Genomic DNA, 14500 nt, shown 5'->3' on the forward strand with positions numbered 1-14500 from the left:
TATATATTTAAAAGTATACAGATATTTTAAAAAACACAACAAATATAAGATAATGTAAAAACACATCAGGTAGAAAGTTATGCAGATAGACACATGAGTTTACCATTGACTCAATAAATCGTCCTGGAAGTGTGTTAATTTGACACTATTCCACTCGTACCTCAATATAAACTAGGACTGCAGTGATTATATAATGATACAAAAGGCAGTTCTCCAACAAGAGCCCACAGTTGTTAAGACATATTTTACTAAACAAAGCACCCAGCCACATGAGGCAAAACCATGAAACTGAAGGTAAAATCACAGATCCACAAATATCACCAAAAATTTCTAAACAGCTCCCTCAGAAATTGATAAGGTGCCAAAGACTTGCAACGGGAGTCAAAATCAGCAACATCTTGCCTCAAGTTGAGCACCACACTGTGTGCAAAACCTGGAGACCTCACAGTCCTCTCAAAATCATGAGAAATATTCACCCAAAGAGACCGTTCTCATAGCAATAATAAAGACCTTAACATATCCAAAGGAATGGAAATTCTGCCAAGGAAGCTCTCACACCTTACTGGTGTGAAACTAGAAATTGACAACAGAAATATATTTAGAATGCAATAACCTTTTCTTCCTCTCTCCATTTTCCTATCGTCTATTTCATATTTATTTACTTTTTAGTATAAGTACAATCATGCAGTTTAAGCTTGTGTGTCTGATTTATTTCACTTAACATTATAGTCTCTAGGTGTGTCCATTTTTCTAGACACCTCAAATTTATCCTTCTTTGTGGCAGAGTATAATAAGCACCACATTTCCTTTATCCATTTATCCATTGACGAGAATATAGGCTGCTTACAAGATTTACCTATTATGAATTATGCTGCTATAAACACAGGTATACATACATCACTGTTGTATGATGTTTTTCACTCTTTTGGGAAGATACCTAGAAGAGGAATAGCTGGGCCCAATGAAATTTCTATTTTTAGATTTTGAAGACATCTCTGAACTGATTTCCATAGTGATTGTCTCAGTTTACACTCCCACCAACAGTGAAGGGCTCCTTTCTCCCCACAGCTTTGCCAGCATTTGTGATTGGTTGATTTCTTGATGAAGTGAGGTGGAATCTGAATTTTGTTTTAATTTGCATCTCCCAAATGCCCACTGACATTGAACCTTTCTTCATATATTTATTGACTGATTGCATTTCTTCATCTAAGAATTGTCTGTCCATTTTGATGCCCATTGTTATTGGGTCTTTTAGTTTGGTTATCTAGGCTTTTCTTCTTTCTTTATGTACTCTGAATGTTAGTCCTTGGAGGAGTAGCTGGCAAAAAAACTTTCCCCAGTTGGTAGGTTACCTATTTGGGAAAACAGCCACTTCACAGTTACAATGTTAATTTTCTGCTTTTGACATTTTCTGAGTCTCACTATGATTCTTATGTATGATTCATAGGAAATATACCCATTTTGCTAAAAGGACGTACACTCTCACTGAAAGCAAATTTTGTAAACTACACAAGCTCTTAAAACTTTTGCACATGAAATAGTTTTAAACAGATTTTTTTAAAGAGTTTTAAATCTCTCTTTTCGCCTGTAGTCTTTCAGAAGCCTTAATCTTCTCAGAAATAATCCAGGTGTCTCTGATTTTTCAGAAAAGATAAGGCTTAAAGATCAGGACAAACCAGCCCAGTGCTCCGGCCGCGTGGAGATCTGGCACGGCGGCTCCTGGGGGTCTGTGTGCGACGACTCCTGGGACCTGGAAGACGCGCAGGTGGTCTGCAGGCAGCTGGGCTGCGGCCTGGCTGTGACAGCACTGAAAGAGGCCGCTTTTGGTCAGGGGACTGGACCCGTGTGGCTCAGCCAGGTCAAGTGCAGAGGAAATGAGTCTTCCCTTTGGGACTGTCCCGCAGGACGATGGGGGCACAGCGACTGCGGGCACAAGGAAGACGCCGCAGTGCGGTGCCTCCCAGGTCAGTGCCAAGAACCCGGGAGCTTAGACCAACTGGCCACCAAAGAGGGTGGGCATTGCAGTGTGTCCTGTAAAGACAGGGCTCGAGGGCACAGGGGGGCGGTGGGGAGGCAGTCTTCTGCTTCTAGCCAAAGGGATGAGAAATGTTTACTCTGTTACTCCTGGGTTCCATCTCTTTCTCTTCTCTCTTACAGGAGCATCAGAATCACCACGGCCATCAGGTACAGCATAGGGCTCACGAGTACGGGACCAGGTAGCCACCTCGTTCTTGTTCAGAGAGTTTGGGTCCAAGGGAGTCCTGAGGACTTGGATTTGCTTTTGGGATCCTGTGCCTGAGATATTTAGTAAGCAGGATCCAGATCATTCTGCTCAGATATCATCATCTCTCTTGATGCCTCCTTTTTCTTAGGGCACAAGACTCTCATTGTTTTGGTGATCTTCGGAATCGTTCTGTTGGCCCTTCTCATCGTACTCATCACGTGGATTTTGAAAAACAGACAGATACAGAGGCTTACAGGTCGGAGCTAAATTGTGATCTTTCTAATATGTCCACAAGATAAGGAAGGGGCTTCTTGGAAGAAAAACAAATAACAACAACAAAACAACATCAGAAATAGCTTCAAGTATCAAATGAACAGGAAGTAGGTGCTAGGGTAGAAGTTCAAAGAAGTGAGCAAGTTGCATTGTAGGGAGAGAGCAGGACAGACGTGTGAAAGTGTGGAGGAGGGTAAAGGAGGCATGTTTGTTCTCCTGAGTAGAAGTTAAGCATAAAGACAGAGGGAGGAACAGGCTATGAAGCACTTATTATTCAGGGGGAAGATGATTCATAGTCATTAAAGAATCAAGTAGAGAAGTAAAATGGCCAGCCTAGCTTATATTTAGGGAGATCATTTGAAAGCAGGATATACGAAAGGCAGTATTGACAGGAATGGCATTTTGAAACAGTTGAGATGAAAGGTGAAAAGGACTTTATAGCGAGTTGGAAGGGAAAGTAAATATTTTTGGAAAGATTCAGAAAACCCTCCAGTGCATTATGAAGGCCTGGTTGCTTCCATGTGGGGAAGGGTGATTGTTACTTGGTGACACCAGGGGTGATTAAGCCTTGTGCCTATTTCATTCACTGTTTAGCATTCTAGGGGGAAAGCAGGGAAACGACAGGGTGGCTAAAGATTAGGTACCTTTGCACTGCTGAGAAAGGGACACAGAAGGGAGGGACAGCTATACTGCATGGTCTGCTGATCCATAACCCAGGACCTCTATTGTCAGTTTTCTCAAGAGGGGAACGTTTTGTCCACCACATCCGATACAAAGAGATGAATTCAAACCTGAAGGCAGATGATCTGGACCTGCCAACTTCTTTGGGTCAGTGGATTCTTCAAGAACAGATAGCTAGAGGGGCTCAGACTGGTGCATGCAACCAAGACCTAATATTCTACTTTAAAGAACAGTGGGACACGATCCAAAACCTGTGATGAGTTTGTGATGCATGCATGGGGGAAACATATTTAAGGGCTAGGGAAGACTTTCCTTACCTTACGTTGCACCTGCTTGCCTTCCTTGTTGGAGTCCATCTTTTTAGATGCTCAGAGTTCTTCTCAGGCACTTGAGGGGAGGTGTGCTATATTTACCAGTAATTATTTTCTTCCTCCTAGAAAACTCCAGTGAGTCACATGGCTTTAATGTTGTTGGAGTAATTTCAGTGTCTAAATATCTTTCTATTTTTGGAATAGATGAGGAAGCCATTCTGAAGCACAGTGATGAGAATGGGAATTTATAACCCAGTGAGGTAAGTGAGGGGAATGCATTCGTTATTGTTCAAAACAGGTGCATTCCTTTGGAGCCCCTCTTGCATTACAAAGAAAGAATGCATTTTCATGTTTGTTTTCCTGTGCACATGCGTGCTTCTTTATAATTGCAAACCCATAGTCAGAATATGTAACAGCTTTTGGCAAACGTGACTCATCCTTTTATAAATTATATATTTCTGGTAACCAATAACCATGATACATCCAGGACCTCAGGAAAAACTGGGTAGCAATTGAATAAATATTTTAAAGTTATTACAGGGATCATGTTAGGAAAATATAAAGCATATAATATATATTTTAGTTGTATAGTGCATGCTATGATAAAGATTTTAGAAGATAGTGAAATACAGAAAATTAGCCTGGAGAGCTTGGGGAAGATTTTAATAAGATGTGTAATACGTATTACAAATAATGGAAAGAAGGTATTCCAGAGAAATGGCATATCACAGGATGTGCCCACTGCAGAAATGAGAATAGTAAATTTACTTTCAATTCAAAGCACATATAGAATATACCTATGATGAAAGTATGACAAAAGAAAAAGGCTGGAAAACCTTTGTTGTTGAGGAATACAGAGAAAAAGTTTATTTCAGGCACTGCTACTGGAAGAGGTGTATTAGATTTTGGAGAAATGATCTAGTATCTTGTAACAAAATAATGATGATGATGATGATGATAACAACAACAATAATAATAAAAGCCTAACAGATCCTTTGACACAGCAATTATAACCCTGATAATTTTTTCCATATAATAAAGGAGGAAATACACATAAGGTTTTATTTTTGCAATGCTGTTAAGTAGTAATGGCAAAAATACTAGAAACAAAGTGAATTCAAGTTAATGGAATAGTGTTTGAAAAATTATGATTTAGCCAACTAAAAAGGAAAAAGTTCTCCATAAACATGTAATATGATTCCACTTTTATTATTATATTATTGACTGCACTTAATAAATAAAATATTTGTCTACAAATTACACTAGACACTATATGCATGTGTATGTATATCTACATATATAATTCCAACAGCATTATAAAATGAGTACTGTGAATAACTTTTGACTTACAATGTCAAACATCGAATACTTCCTGATGTGACAAAATTAAGCTCCTTTTTCCTTAAAGAAAAATTAGTACTTCACAACTGCTTCAGAATAACATAAAAATGACTTTTATTAATCCTATTGTGGTTCCATAATACAAAAGTGATTGTTATGTACACTAAATTATAAAAAATATTGTATTTCTGTTTTTCTGCTTACAATGGATAGTGCACTTTTTATATAAGTGAGTTTGTGTGTATTACAATATAATGTATTCATCTATTTATAATGTATACAAAGAGAAAAATAACATTCTTGTCCTTATGGCTTTTGTTCAGCCTTTCATATACCTTGGTGAAGACTCACTGAATGGAACATAGTCCATCTCTTCCACTGATCTCTGCAATAGTATTTCTATAAAGCCCTTTGTGTTCTGATGTTGTAAAGACTGCTGGTGAACTTTCAAAATTAAATCTGTGAATGTGATTTCTTAGTAGTGCATGCAAAGCTTTCAAGGGGATTAAATAAAAAGGTTTATTACTAACCTGTTTGTACTTTCTATTTTTTAACTTTTTGAAATATTCATTTTCTGAATATTTTAGGGTTTCTTAAGTAAAATATGATGTTTTTTCATTTGATGTTTTACTTGTATATACCATAGGCTGTTTTCTCGTTTGCTTTGAATAACAACTTTCTACTAGCAAAGAATAACTTTTTATTTTCACTTTTTTTTTCTTGTACCAGGGATCAAACTCAGGTCTTTGTGCTTTCAAGGCAGGCTGCGGAAGCACTGAGCTAAATCCCCAGCCCTATTTTCACATTTTTAAGAATGGGAAAGCCAATGATGATGAGGAGTCTCACCTACAAGAGAGATTCTCACTTGTTCTTTAACTGTTTTGTGTAACATAATTATGTTCAATGAAATGAAATGCTTCATCACTTGATACAGTAAAGGAAAAGTCACAGTATTTTAGTTACTTATTCCTTAGAAAAATATCACTGAAGCTGAAGTGGTGCATATATTATGTTTTTATATAACTAGTATGGAGTAAGTACGTACATTACTAAAATTAACTTATCTGTGATAAATATTAATGTACATAGGAGATAAGATTAATTAAGCTTTTTGTTCAATATCTGTGTTCTATTGGATTCTTAAAATTAATTCATTATTAAAGTGGCAAGTAAATCTGAACATCTATCATGTAAAATACAATATTTTGAAATATATATATACATTGAAGAATTGAAAAAGCTAATTAGTAAAAAAGGTTTCCATTGTTATCATGTTTTGGTTATCGAGAACCCTTAAGACAGGGGCCAGGGATTTATCTCAGTGGTTCTGCTACCTGCTTCGCAAGCGCAAGGTCCCAAGTTCAATCCCTGGTACCAAAAAAAAAAAAAAAGAACGCTTAAAACAACTTCTTTTAGTAATTTTCAAGAATAAAATAGTTGTTATTATTACCTAGAGTCACCATATTGTATAATAGATATCTTGAACTTATTCCTTATGTGATTGATATTTTGTATGTCTGTCTAATATTTCCTTGACATCCCCTCTAATTCCTACTTACCTCAATTCTGCTGTAGTCTATGAGTTCACCAATTTTTCATTCCACGTGTAAGTAAGATCGTGTATTGTGTCTTTCTGTGCCAGGCTTATTTCATTTAAACGCTGTCACAAATGACAAGGTTTCTTTTTTTTTTTAAGACTGAAGAGTGTTAAACTGCATTTTCATACACATCATGTTTATTTGAAGAAAACACCATGCCTGATTTCATATCACAGGTATTGTGAGTAGTGGTGCTGTGAACAAGGGTGTGTAGATTTCCTCTTGGACGTACTGATTTTAGTTTCTTTGAAAATGTACTTAGAAGTGACACTGTGGAATCTATGGTAATTTTATTTCTAGTTTACTGAGGAACCTCTGTAAATTATTCCATGGTGGCAGGGCTCATTGACCTTCTCAAGAAGAGTGTGCAAAACTCTGTTTAGCATTGTTTTATACCATTTCTAATATTTTTGTTAATTGCCTCTTAGCTAGTTTGCTTTAATCAGTCTAAACGTTTTTGTTTTTTTTTTCCTTTGAAGTGTTAACCGAACTGTTACTGGTATCTACATTTCTGGTTCTCTTGAAAATCAGAAAATCTGGAAACACTGGGTGATCGTTGTAACATGCAGCAGCCTCAGTGAGCTCACACTGAGTGGCTTAGGACACAAAGTTGCCGCTTTAGCACATTCACCACAGACTTCCACTCATTTCCAAAGCCTACTTTGTCAGTCCAGGCAAATGCAGCTACTGGGGGTTGAGTGAGTCGGAGATACAGACATCGTCATGTCCTGTATAACTGAATGCCTGTATCACCCGGTGGTGCTGCTACTCGCTTTTTCACTTCGCCAACTTGGTTTATAAATAGGAACTTTCCTGCCTGGCCAGGGGTCACCTTTGTTGCTTAATGTGCTCCTCCGCAACACCCTTGGTCTCTCAGACTGGAAACAAATGCCTTATCCTCCTGCTATCCACATGCTATACACACCTGTTTCGTTGTTGTTGTTGAGAGCGGTCCTACTGTCACCTTACAGGCAGATCAAAATAACCTACAAATATTTCTGTTATCTACAACCTTATTTGAATTTATGCTATTTTCTTTCAACATTCCTCAAGAGTTAAAGTTGTAGAACTAAATTTGCATATATTTGAACTTATAATTCCTTGCTTCTTCCTCATCATGATATTTATGCTGAATTTCTCCTGCATCACGTACCATGAGGCCACATAATGGGAAGGAAAAAGGAACCTTCTCACCTACTACCATAATGTGACATATTGTGATCACACGGGAAGATAAAGGCTTCATGCCAAGATTTCTATTGAGAAATTATATAATTTTAAAACCTTTATTATATAGCTTTTGGTGACTTGAGGTAATATCAGAATTACACAGAGTACGTTTGCATTACAGATGTAGGGAAGCTTGCTGATTTGCCTGCTTTAAGCATAGTTCTTTTAAATTCTTACAGGCACGCTTTCACAAAAGTACATTTTCATTTCTTTCTTTAATAATTTTTTTATATTGGAATACTTTAGGATTTGCAAATAAGTTGCAAAAACAATAGAGAGTTTTCATTTACTGCTTAACCATTTTCAACTTTTTCTGATGTCATCACCTTACATCACCACTGCACATTTTCAAAACTGAAAAAGAACATTGTAATATTACTAACTCTGCCTCTTCCCACCAAAAGACCTATCCTCTGGTACCTGTTATTGTGACCTCATTTGGAAACAGAATTTTTGCAGTTGTAATCAAATTACAATACCTTTTTATGGTACTAAGGTGATATTTCCTTGTAAGACTACAAAAGTGTGAATGCCAATGGGACTTCCTGCAGTATGCTTCTCAGAACACTTCTTGGACAGTACCGGACAGGGGGATTTGGGATTTCAGTGTCCTCATGAAAAGAGAAACACAAGCCATTCTTCCTATAGTCAGAAAACTTGGGCACATGAACAGAAAAAGATGACCTATGAACTTAGAAGATGATACAACCCCAAACAAACAGACAACAACACAACAGACTAGTCCATGTCCACTTTATACATCGTAGAGTGGATTTGGATTTTGTGATTCCTTATCACAAGTTATTATTATCATCAATGAAGAGACTTTTCCAAACTCTTTTACCTTCCTATTTCATGTAGAAACTTCTCATAGAACTGATAGGACCAGAAGCTTTATATTTCTACTACAAAAAGTTATTTCACCCCACAAAACTATTTTATGGGATCTCTCTCTTGTTGCTGCCTGTCTCTCTTTGTTTGTCTCTGTTTCTCTCTCTCTCTCTCTCTCTCTCTCTCTCTCTCTCTCTCTGGCACTTTCTATCTCTGTCTCTCTCTTTCTCTCTCCCTCCTCCTGTCCCTATTATAACTCTAATACATCTGCTAGAGATTTCCCCTTGGATGAGCTACTAATCCATCACAATACAGTTATTTCATACAGTTAAAAGAATGTACAGAGAGGAAGAGCAGATGCAGAATTATATATGATATGTAAACATGACTATGAATTTTATGTTGGAAATTACATGAGAAGCACACCTGTGCTGAGAGAGGAGAGATAAAACTTCGTTTCACTGGACAATAAAGAAATAAGATTTTGGAGGGTGATATGGTTTGTGTAAGTATGCCCCAAAGTCTTGGTCCCCAGCTTGGAACTATTGGGAGGTAGTTGGGGCCTAGCGAGTGTTTTTTAAATAATTGGGGTCTTGCCCTTGAAGTGGATGGATGTACCACATCCCTTCCTTTTCTCTCTCTCTCTTACTCCCTGGCCATGAGGAAAGGGTTCTTGCTCTGTGTCCCATGGTGTGCAGGCTTGACATAGGCCAAAAGAAACAGGGCCAATCAGGTATGCACTGGATCCTCCAAAACTGTGAACTAAAATAATCTTTTTCTAAGTGCCATGCATATGACAGAGTGATGGAAAGCTGAATAACATAGGAACCATCGCAATTTGAAGAGATAAAGAAAATCTATAGCAATTCCTCCTCCATGCACCTATCCCCGTAGCACCATATTCTATTGTAATACTACAAGGATTACAGCAGTCATATAAGAAAACAGTATAACACGGACAGAAAATTTTAAATGTTTAAATGATGCTGCTATGGGGCCATTCTGAATAGAGAGAAGGAAGCAATAGTTTTGGATTCAGACATTATTTAGCTGTAGAGTGATCACGACCCTTTCTTTACCTGGAGGAATGACTCTGTGAGTTGCTTTAGCATCAAAAGATGGCCTGTCACTCTCCTGAGGTTTCACCTGAGAGGAGGACATCGGATTGTGATTTGGATTGAATAAAACAGTGGAAGAAGCCAGAAATTTTACAAACATTTCCTTGTAAAATGGAACTTTTCTGAGAGTTTCAAAATATTTATTACATTCTTTCTCCACAGTAAACGTAGATAATGGGAGATCTCAGAATCTCTCCCCAACTGTGATCCAGTGCCACAGGTGACTCCTTACAGGCTCAGTTGTTCTCAAACTGATGGCCCAGGGGCATAGATCTCAGCCTTAGAATCTGCGAACCCTCCTGTTATTCTCACGAGTATCGGGGGTTCTTTTCCAGACCCATCTTCCTTTCCCCTCAGAACTTCTCTCCTTAGTGACTCCATAGGACGCACTGAAACAAAAAGAAAGTCTCTTGGTTACATCTGTGAACCAAAAGAAGGAAAATACTGATCTTAGAGAGTGGAAATGTGCAAAAGACTCAAGGTTTCTTTGTACCTTCAGACCCTTAGAGAATCCTCTTAGCATAGGACAACATGACCTTTGACCCATAGTCTGCCAAATACTTGTTCCAGGAAATTATTATTTTATAAAATAAATACACAATAAAAGGGAGGGAAGAAAACAGCTCCAGCTTATCTATCCCCCAATAAAAGACCAAATGCTTTGAGATTTTTCTCTGATTCTCCAAATTTCATTGTAGCCAATGCCAATGTTTATAAATTGTCCCTAAGTAGTTGCTTTTCCCTAAGATCTAGACGTCAATAGTGACCAAAGAGCCTACAACTTTCATCTTAGTTCCACAGCAAAGGGAAAAACAAGAACTCTTTTGTGTCAGCTAATTAAAAGTATTATGGCTAATATTGTCTATATAAGCACCAGTGCTTTTAGTTCTAATATTCTATTAGTTGATAAGAAAATATATAATTATATTTACCCCATCTAGCCCAAAGCACTATTTATCTATAAGAAAAATCAATCTATTGCATTAGAGGTGAGCATAACTTAGGAAAATCTCACCAGAATTCCCATATTTTAATAGCTCACCAAATTCCCTATATTTTGGTTCACAAAATTAGTACAAAAACCAGTTGCTAGTCAAAAGAACTAACTTAAATTTGAGGAATGTGGTCTTCATAGAACAAGTTGTGTGCAGCATCAGCACTGAGAACTGTGTAGGAGGAGACCTAACATTCGGATCCCAGGATTCACAAGCATCTGTGAGGACACAGAAAATCCTGAGAAATGCCTTGAAAAGAGGTAAGAGCCCTGTCATGTTCCACACTCCTAGAAAGCACAGCTATACTCATTTTTCCATTCCTTGCTCAGTTACAGGAAGCTCTAGGTTATAAACTGACATCTCCTTACCTTTCCATGGGTTAAATGCCCATTCATAAGTTGCTGGGGTAGGAAATTTCAGACAAAACCCCACCTCTGATCTCTTTTTAACCATCAATATTCTGGCTTTGATATCTAAGGGTAAACATGGGTCTCAAGAACATTATTAGAGAGGAATTCACTCATGGATTACATAGTAGAAGCATTTGTACAAATATCTGAAAATTGCAGTGATCTCCTGTAAATTTTGAGACACTTTACTTAAATTATCCAACTACATTAAATTATGTATTCTCATCATAATATCTTCAACATGATCAAAATACATAAGGAATGTTTAAACAATTATTATAGTAAAAAACCTCCATTGAACTTCCTCAGAATACTTTCCCTTTTTTCCAACATGCTTATCTTTTATTGTTGCCAATTTTGGAAGCAGTTTGTAAAATCTTTTGTGTCTTTATGAGATGTGATCAGACTATATGAATGCTGCTGCTATGCTTTCCAACAGAAAGGCAGGTTTATATAGTATTAGGGTGTTCAGGTTTTGGCACCACGGGACATGTATCTTCTCCTCAACATTAAAATTCCACTTCATAAATCTTCTGAATTGATTTAAAACATCAAGTCAGCCAGACACCTCAAATAGGATTTTCGGAACTGCTTCAGCAAATGGAAAGAATATGTGTTCAAAAATGGGGGGGGGATTTTGAGAGCGATTAATGACAATGTATCTTTTATTGTAATTTTTTAAAAAAATAAATGCTGGGAGTGATGGGCACATGTCTGTAATCCCAGTACTTGGGAGGCTGAGGCAGGAGGATCACCATGAGTTTGAGGCCAATCTGGGCTGCATAGTGAGTTCAAGGTCAGCTTGAACTGCACAGCAAGACCTTATCTCAAAAAAAAGTAAGTGTTCACCATATATTTTATCATACCTCATTTTATCATTTACAGAAAAGGCAGTTTGGGACCAAACATTCTGGCTGTGTACACTTAAAGCCATCACATAATTTAGCTGTGTTTGGGAATACAACAAATTCAACTATAGCATATCATTCTTCCTTTGAGAAAATAAAAATTTTCCCAACTCCAAACATGTATTCAGACAGTCACTTATTTTTAATACCTCAATACAACACAATAGACTTTTGCAGATAAGGCATGTGAATTTTACATGAGGGAAAATGGGTGCATGTCTGTAGGACGTGTTCATGAAGAAAAAGTCATGGGAGATCAGAGAGACCAGGAATCCAGGGTATTCTCTTCCTATGATGTCACAAGAGCCATTAAACAGAGAAAATGGAGCAGACCTAACTTTTGATGAAGAGGCAGTTTCCACAACACAGAGCCTACAGGAATTGTGATCAGGGGCTGGGGATGTATCTGTGATAAAGAACATTTTTTCCATTCTGAAGGCCTGAACCACAAGAAAAAACAATGTCACTGTTATCTGCAGGAGTTACAGGCAAGAAGTGTTCAAAATGTCAGCGAGAAAAAATGGATTTTCAATGTCCTTGGGACTTTTACTTTTTGACCTCACCTTCACAAAGTTCTTCCCACTTCTCTATCACAAAAGTAAATGTATAGACATTTTCTGGAGAACAGCCATATTTTCTTTCATTTGCTAACATAAATAGTTCTGGCTTAATCACCGAATTACTTAAGAGGGAATTTTAATTAAAATAAACCCCAAGTAGAGATGACAAAAGAGAAGCATTTCAACCAACAAGAGTTAATGAAGGCTCAGAAACCCCTTCTTGAAAACACGTTTTTTAGAAAGAAAGCTCACAGCCCTAAAGCTACGCATAGGGAAAGAAAAACTGAAGGGCCTGCTGTTCACGGGGCTTCAGAGAGACCAGGAATCCAGGGTATTCTCTTCCTATGATGTCACAAGAGCCATTAAACAGAGAAAATGGAGCAGACCTAACTTTTGATGAAGAGGCAGTTTCCACAACACAGAGCCTACAGGAATTGTGATCAGGGGCTGGGGATGTATCTGTGATAAAGAACATTTTTTCCATTCTGAAGGCCTGAACCACAAGAAAAAACAATGTCACTGTTATCTGCAGGAGTTACAGGCAAGAAGTGTTCAAAATGTCAGCGAGAAAAAATGGATTTTCAATGTCCTTGGGACTTTTACTTTTTGACCTCACCTTCACAAAGTTCTTCCCGCTTCTCTATCACAAAAGTAAATGTATAGACATTTTCTGGAGAACAGCCATATTTTCTTTCATTTGCTAACATAAATAGTTCTGGCTTAATCACCGAATTACTTAAGAGGGAATTTTAATTAAAATAAACCCCAAGTAGAGATGACAAAAGAGAAGCATTTCAACCAACAAGAGTTAATGAAGGCTCAGAAACCCCTTCTTGAAAACACGTTTTTTAGAAAGAAAGCTCACAGCCCTAAAGCTACGCATAGGGAAAGAAAAACTGAAGGGCCTGCTGAATTCACGGGGCCCTGCCTTGAGCCGGGAACGCCCAGTTACCCAGCACACAGTCTGTGGAAACGACTGGAGCTGCCAGCTCTGAACAAAGGAACCCAGAGATGACGGACAGAATACGCTTACCTGGCTTCCCCAGATGGTCGGTCTTTATCTCATTGACTCCGTCCTTGTAAATGGTATTACTCCAAGCGTGCCTGCGTCGGAGCAAGACTAAAACAAAGCGCCCTCAGTCAGAGTCCGCTGCCTGGAAACTTATTCACATACCCTCATGTTCTACAGGGTTCCCAATATCTCTGCAGCTTCCTGTTGCTCTCAGTCAGCAAGATGCTTTGTCTTGCTTACAAATACACCAACAGAAAACTTCCCGATCCAGTCCTGTTCTGAGTCTTCTTTCGTGCTCAAGATTATGATTTCTAAAACCTCTCAGCCTCTAGTCATTGGATCTTGGAGACCAGAGAAGAGCAGACACCGTTTTCTTGTTTCTCACAATATAATAAACACCCTTCCGCTCCCTCCATACACGCACTCTGTCACCAGAGTTACCCTCTGCCCTAAGGCCCCTCGTGGTACTTACAATTTTTAATGCTTTGGCCTATCTCAAGGAAAAGAGGAGATAATATGAGACAAAGAAATAATACAAATGGTATAACAAATAGGGCAAAGGCCCAAGGACAACCATTTTGGCATAAATCGGCCCCTGCTTCAATCTCTGTCATTGGGATGGAAGAGAGAGCAAGAAATTCTCTGCCCCAGCTATTTTTTTTATCTGCTAGGAGACCACAGTGATGAGGTGAAAGTTGCAACACAACGGGAGTGGTGAGGATCCGGAAGGGGACTGGCTAAGCATTATCCCATCTGTACTAGGAACAGTGATGGCTTCCACAGCTTCACTGAATTTACAGCACCAGTATGAATGAACAAGAGAGCACAGTGCCACACAGCTATTCAGGAAGAGCGTCTGGCTGCCATGGAGCCATGTCCACATGTGCACATAGAAGGGCCTATTGCTCTTGAGCTCTCAGCCCTAGCATTGGTCTTATTCAGCAGAGTAACATCTAATTGGGGCAACCAAGAGAGAACATACTGCCCCCATGAAAGATGTTATGCTCT

At 38.3% G+C, this 14500-nt stretch overlaps 1 protein-coding gene across 2 annotated transcripts in view; it reads left to right on the forward strand.

Annotated features, from left to right (window-relative positions):
- Cd163 (CD163 molecule) overlaps nt 1–5328 on the forward strand; it is a 21470-nt gene extending 16142 nt beyond the window's left edge. Inside the window, exons 12-17 of one of the 2 annotated variants that reach the window (XM_010607773.2) lie at nt 1647–1964; nt 2158–2184; nt 2373–2480; nt 3230–3325; nt 3694–3749; nt 5154–5328. In XM_010607773.2, the coding sequence (XP_010606075.1) occupies nt 1647–1964; nt 2158–2184; nt 2373–2480; nt 3230–3325; nt 3694–3740 (596 nt within the window). In that variant the 3' untranslated portion in view covers nt 3741–3749; nt 5154–5328. The remainder of the gene's footprint in view (nt 1–1646; nt 1965–2157; nt 2185–2372; nt 2481–3229; nt 3326–3693; nt 3750–5153) is intronic. The other variant, XM_010607774.2, reaches the window with a different exon arrangement.
- Nucleotides 5329–14500: the final 9172 nt, after the last annotated feature.

The sequence above is a fragment of the Fukomys damarensis genome, unplaced genomic scaffold (assembly GCF_012274545.1).
Source record: "Fukomys damarensis isolate Sample0158 unplaced genomic scaffold, DMR_v1.0_HiC HiC_scaffold_19, whole genome shotgun sequence".
Taxonomy (NCBI): domain Eukaryota; kingdom Metazoa; phylum Chordata; class Mammalia; order Rodentia; family Bathyergidae; genus Fukomys; species Fukomys damarensis.